At 41.7% G+C, this 6,411-nt stretch overlaps 1 protein-coding gene across 1 annotated transcript; it reads left to right on the forward strand.

Moving 5' to 3' along the window:
• The first annotated feature begins 1,235 nt into the window (after positions 1–1,235).
• Positions 1,236–3,755, forward strand: LOC125723473 (pro-adrenomedullin-like). The gene is made up of 4 exons (XM_049000063.1): positions 1,236–1,394; positions 1,975–2,090; positions 2,235–2,345; positions 2,517–3,755. Exons 2-4 carry the CDS (start codon positions 1,987–1,989, stop codon positions 2,785–2,787), a joined length of 486 nt encoding a protein of 161 aa, XP_048856020.1. The 5' UTR covers positions 1,236–1,394; positions 1,975–1,986; the 3' UTR covers positions 2,788–3,755.
• The last annotated feature ends 2,656 nt before the right edge of the window (positions 3,756–6,411 follow it).

Genomic DNA, 6,411 nt, shown 5'->3' on the forward strand with positions numbered 1-6,411 from the left:
GAAGTCACATGCTGAAAAGCTAAACTTTATGGCTCCCTCTGTGCAACTGCCTGAATGATTTACATATCAAGAAAGTGGAAAATGTGTTTAGCCCTAGCTATTTTCCAACCGGGCACGCACAGGCTGTTTAATCAGTTGTTTAAAATACATCCAGAGTACTTACAAAGCAGTTCAAGTGCTGTTACCATAATCACAAGCAACCAAACGTTCATTTGCAATTCTAGACAACTTATGGTGAAGGTCACATTGAGCTTTCTGAAATGCACTCACTACTCTATCACAGTAGTAAACATGTTATAAAGATCTATTGGGAACAGATTAGGCTATGTTTAAAACAAGTTCTGCCTTTTTGATTTTGACATTAAGCTTTGATTATGCCTGAGTTTCATGAGAGGTAAAGTACCACTGCAGGCCAGTAATACACACACACACACACACACATTTGTATACGTCTTTGTGGGGACCCTCCATTCATTTCTATGGACAAAACCTTAATCCCAACAATGAGAACTGTAGCCCCTACCCAGCCCCAACCTTAACCCTAAGTAACCAAAAATATACAAGTCTTTTGGCATTTTTATTGTTTTGATTGCAGTCGCAGATTTTTAGAAAATTCAATATACATACATAACCTCCTCAACACACACACAAATTATATATGCTTGTTGAATATCCATATAAAAACATGCTTCCTTTGCCCTATTTGTGGTTACAAGAAGTTATACCAGATTGTTGAACAGTTTGCTGTAAGATTTGAGTCATTAAAAAAAATTATATTTGTTTTATTTTATCAGTGCAACCCTCAGTCAACTTCACATTATTTCACATACTTTCCAAAGAACTACATCATTAAACAATTAATAAACTCCTTCTTTTTCTACTTATTTATACACACACACACAATGCACACATACAAACACATGAATTAATATAAACTCAGAATTAAACAAATTTAGCTAAAGTTGACCTAATTCAAAGTTTACAAGAATTATAATAAGAAACATTTAAAAGCAACAGCTGATTTTTATGGAGCAAGAAAAAAAATTGTATTGCAGCATGAGCCTCATGGGGGTGCATGAGGTCACCGTCAGTGGTATGGAATTTACTCACATTTTTTTAATTCCCTGAAAATATGATAGCATTATGTTTATGATAGGCAGGTCTTGTTTTTGCAGTTATGTGCTGGTTAGTGGAAGAGTCAGGATGAGGGAATATGAGTCGGCAAGCCCCTCCCACCTGCACTATAAATGCTCACAAGTCCGGCTTTGCAAGCCAGACTATTAGCTAAGTGTCACGGCTGCCTAACAACACTAATAGGAGCCCTGTAAGCTCTGGGATACTTTGTCAGAAGAATCTCTTAGCACCTTATTCAAGTGGATTACTTTCAGTTTCAGGTATGTGGAGTTCTTATGTTAAATATTTGTCAGAATTTCAGTTGAACCTTTTGTCCTTTCTTCCTGGGGTTTGACCGGTCTCTTTAGGGACTTATCTAGACAGGTTGTCTGAGGTGTTTCATTTCTTGTCTGGCTGAATGTAAAGTTCTGATCGCGTCTATGGGAGCTCTCAGGAAAAAAACAGACAAAAAATTCTTAGCAGCTTGTCCCTGGCAGTGCAGATCATACCACAATGAGTCTGCAAAGTGAAGTCCTGTAGCAAAGTGCAGCGAAGTTTTTAAAAAACACACTGATGTGAAGTTTATAGATAGTGTTCCTCCGCTGCAGACTGAGCTGCTGCCTGAGATTCTAGGGAAAATCAGTTTCTTTGTTAGCATTAATAATATCTTCAGTATCTTTTTAAAGAAGTGGATGGACAGAGGTAACAGTTTGGCTTTTGGACTCTACTCTCTACTCTTGTGCAAGCAAGTTCAGGTGTAGCTCAGGGCAGAGAGTAATTATAAGGACAAAGTAGCTGAGATATTAAGCATTTTTTATATGAATGAATGAATGAGTAACAAGTGGTTGTCTTTTTCAACAGCTTCCAGTCAGAATGAAACTGCTACTTCAGACCACCCTGTGTTGCTCTCTGCTTGCAACATTTACACTGAGTGTGGAGAGCGCCAAGCCCGGTCTAAGCTCAGAGATGAAAAAGAGGTACGTGGATTTAATTCCTAATTCATTTATAATTAATTTGATCCTGTCAGGTCCTGCTGTTTTACTGGCAGTTCAGCCATTTTTTATACCAGTAGCAGTGTACTGTGTGCCGGTTTCTAATGAAGTTCTTTCGCTCCCCGGCAGACTGAGCGTCTGGCTGCAGAGCAGGACGAAACGAGGCTTAAGTGGAATGGGAGATGTGGAGCAGATCGTTAAACCAGAAGATGTCAGGGATGCCTTTAGCCCTCATTCAAGGTAAGACTGAGTTTCCTTTAATGAGCCAGTTCTATTTTTCGCAAAGAAACTGTTTAAAATTATAAGACGGAAAATACGAGTGAAGCGTCCTCATGTTGAGGGGAACTAGCCAGGCTTACAGTGCATGGACTCCACGTGTAAACTGCCCTCTCCTTCGTATTTTATCTCCAGCACTGATATCCACACGCGGGTGAGGAGGTCAAAGAGCTCCAACAGCCAGGCCAAGCGGTCCAGCTGCTCCCTGAGCACCTGCGCCATGAATGACCTGATGGACCGGCTGAACAAGTTCAACAGCCAGCTGCGCATCGGCAGCGCCCCCATTGACAAGATCAGCCCGCTGGGGTACGGCCGGCGTCGGCGCTCTGTGCCAGCTCGCCGCACCCTCCGGCAGCTCCAAGCCGACCGGCTGCAGAGGCTGGAGAAGCTCCTCCGGCGGACATGAGCAGGGGGGTCGGGCGGTGGAGGGGGGATCGCTGTGTCCCGCCTGCCATGGACAACTTTTCACTGGCCAGTCTTGAAAAATCCAACAGGATGTCTCTGACTGCAGCCAGCTGCTCTTCAGCACATTTTTTCCAGGCGAGAGGACTGGAGCGGCGACCACATGTCTAAAGAAATGGGCTGATTGACTACAAGCACCTCAGCGGAGTGCAGCGGCGGCCGCAGGAGGACAGAGCAGAGCCCCCGGAGGACAGGAATGGGCGGCGGGGGTGTGAAAGGGAGTGTGTGTGGGGGGGTACCCACACCTCAGCTAAAGCACAGCACAGAACGGCTGGAGGGGGCAGAATCAGGCCCCCGTAGGATGTTAGAGGCTGACACCACTCTCTGTCTCTCTCCCAGCTCCTGAGGAACATTCCTCCAGCACACTGGTGGACTGGGCTCCCTCTGCATCTCCAAGTACAGCCTGGATGTTTTGTTACGGCGAAACAAAGTTTCAGAAGATGTGCAGTTTGGCCCTGGCAGCTGGGACTCCGTCTGTATACCATCTGTTCAGACACAAAAGCAATGGTGATGCCAAGCAAAGGACTCTCTAGGTTGGGAGCTGTACTTCAAATGTGCAACTATATATCCAAATATAGGTGTGGACACTGTATGGGGAAATCTATTGTCATGTTATTGAATCTTACCACTCCATTACTGATGGTACTCTACTTGAATTTTTATAGAGAAATGTGCAATTTATAAATATCTAAATCTGCATATACGTGTATATTTTGCCAGTGTTTATATAAATTATATGTGTTGAGATTTCACTATTTAAATGTTTTTAATATCTGTAACAGGTAATTGTACTTAAAAAGAAAACTATTTTTATACTTAAAAAAAATATATGGGCATTGTAACTTTTATTTGCTGTTTCATTGATTGTGGAACTGGTGTAATAAAACAGCATTCTTTATTGTTATATTATAATAGATTTGTATATCTGTTATTGTCTTATTTGTGTGAAGCTGAGTAACCTTGTCAAACAATAAATATTTGCATACAAAAAAAAATTTGGTTGTTGAGATACTCTCTCTTCCATGAAATAACAGATGCAGAAAGGTGGCTCAGTATTGTCTGAGCACCATAATACTGGGGCCTGGCTTTTGTTAAATTGTTACGAGGCCTCATTAAGTCTGCCCCCAGGACAGCCAAGGTGCCTGCTGAATTCCTGCACAGCAGAGCACATTCTTTCTCTGGCCTGCCCAATTCCAAAACCAGCCTGAGCCAGCCTTGAAAAGCATAATATTTTTGGTGCGGGGAGGGTAAATGACAGGGTGAGTCACACGCTCGCTTTTTGGCCGAGTGCTGGGGCGCTATACCGTGCTGGGTGGTTGCAGCATGTTCCTCTCCGGAGCGTGTGGAACATAACAAAATGACGAGCCGATTTCGTAACCACTGCTTCAGGATGTAGCCCTTTAGGATGAGAAGCGCAAAGGACAAGTGAAGCAAGTTTCTCTTTCTTTTCACAGAACCCCTCGCCCCAACTCTCTGTTTTGCACTTGCAAATTCTGTCTGACATATATTTACTAAATATCTACTGTTGCTAAAAACTTACAGGGCTCCTACAGGTGATCGTTACAGACAATAACTGTCTTTATCATCTTGAATGTCATACCTGCGCTGCAGTCACTGAAACCACCAACACCGGTATGACGGTAGCATGCAAGACAGCACACTGAAAGCCGCTATTATCCATTATAAAAGCATAAATGTTTCCCATATTTTTCTCCAAGCATCGCAGTTATTTGCAGAAAAAGCCCCCCCAGCAGTCCAGATAGTGTATTTTTGTCCCGATATCCTTTCGCATGAAAATTTACAATTAGAATTCTTTACATACCACTTGTATTTGCCTAACTTGTTAACTAATTTGATTCCTTGTTATTTCAATAATTTTCTTCATCAGTTGTACAACAGCGCCATAGCGGTACACCCATTAGGCATGCTATTGTAAAATGGGTACGTTACCGCTCTTTTGTATGAATTTTTTTTTTGTATAGTGACTGCTAATTCCAGAGGGAAGTTTAAGCATTAAACATAAAGGGTTAGTGTTAGGCATCAAAGGGATGGTATTCAGCTAACTTCTATTTCATTATTTTAAAAATACCACGGAAGAAGGACACCTCACAGAGAAGTGAATATTGCCTTCTGAAGACCTTTGGTGCCATCTAGTGACACAAATGATCACAGTTTTCAAGCTTCCCGTCTGGTCTGAAATGGGTTAAGCGCAGCGTACCTCACAACAGATAAACGACAGACTGAAACACTACTTTCAAAAGCACGTTGTTTAAGCCAAATGTCTTAGGTTGTACTTTTATTTTAGGGCACACCTTGACACTATATGAGACTTCCCCCCCATTGCCTTACATATGTTCACTCATAACAGCTCCCCCTAATGTAAGATATGGGAATTTTTTTCTATTAAAAAATCAACCGATTGGACGCAATCAAATAAAGAACAAAGTCATGTTTGCTGATGTGGAGCAAACAACACGTCCTACTAAGTGTAACAGATACATCTAAATCTGGGTAGTCACAGCTCAATCTACATACACTCTAACATTACTGAGTTATTTTCTCTGCTTAAAAGAGCTGAAAAGCATTGAACTGAGCCATGACAATCACACACTGCTTGAAAGACTTTTAAAGAGCATACGATTAATATGTATCTTATTTGTCAACTTTTGGGAAGTGAAGTACAGGAATATTTATTTGAAGTGTGTCCCTTTTGGTTAGTGTGGTGTCATGTAGAGCAAGCAGGCTTTGCCGGGCAGACCACACAGAAGCAGATGCTGTAACCGCCAGTTATTAAACTGCAATACTGTATGGCATAGCTCATTTTATTTTTTCAGGTGTGTTCAATAACTGATGTATTTATTAATTTCATAGCTCAAAGCTAATGCCTCAAGTGGATTGCTTGAATCTGTGTGTATGGACAGCACGTTAATACTGACTGACTGGTTTAACATTTTATTTTTTAGTGCAATTTGTATTTTTGATAGATGCAATATTCTTCTCGGTGTCATATGCTAAGATTTCCAGTTCTTTGGATTTTGCTGCTTTTCAGCAGGTATTAAAACTCTGCCTGCCCACGAGACCTCTTGAGAAAGGGCATAGCTGAAGGTCCTGGGTAGGGGGTAAATTCCAGGATTTAGGTCTAGTCAGGGTTAGTGGTGGCTGGTCAGGGTCAGCTAAAAAGAAAATGTCTGGTATTAATAACTGTTAACCGTGCCAAGGACTCTGCTGACGATGGACGCTGTGCATATCACTGCTTGTTTTGGTAGAATAGAGATGTTGATGTTGGGCGAGAACTTTTAAGTACATCACTAAATGGAATTAGCATTAACCCCAGAAGCACCAATAGGGACTATTTTGGTTTCTGTTTTCCTTTTAATCTCATTCTGGAGTTGATGGTACTGCTTTAATTTATGCTCTTCTTTTTGACCAATGTTATAGGCTGATGGCACCGAGATATCTATTATAAAAGTTTCATTGGTGGGTAGGTTGCCATAACTGATGTCCGGTTGGTTGGCATTGATCGTAACATCTGTTGGTACAGGAAACTTCCAGAGAATCTTAGACGTGG

Source organism: Brienomyrus brachyistius, unplaced genomic scaffold (assembly GCF_023856365.1).
Source record: "Brienomyrus brachyistius isolate T26 unplaced genomic scaffold, BBRACH_0.4 scaffold49, whole genome shotgun sequence".
Lineage (NCBI taxonomy): Eukaryota > Metazoa > Chordata > Actinopteri > Osteoglossiformes > Mormyridae > Brienomyrus > Brienomyrus brachyistius.

Excerpts from the sequence above, each read along its gene's own strand:
- LOC125723473 (XM_049000063.1), top strand. The coding sequence starts at position 1,987 with ATGAAACTGCTACTTCAGACCACCCTGTGTTGCTCTCTGCTTGCAACA. Across the intron at positions 2,091-2,234 it reads AGCTCAGAGATGAAAAAGAG|ACTGAGCGTCTGGCTGCAGA; the intron begins GTACGTGGATTT and ends GCTCCCCGGCAG. Across the intron at positions 2,346-2,516 it reads GCCTTTAGCCCTCATTCAAG|CACTGATATCCACACGCGGG; the intron begins GTAAGACTGAGT and ends TTTTATCTCCAG.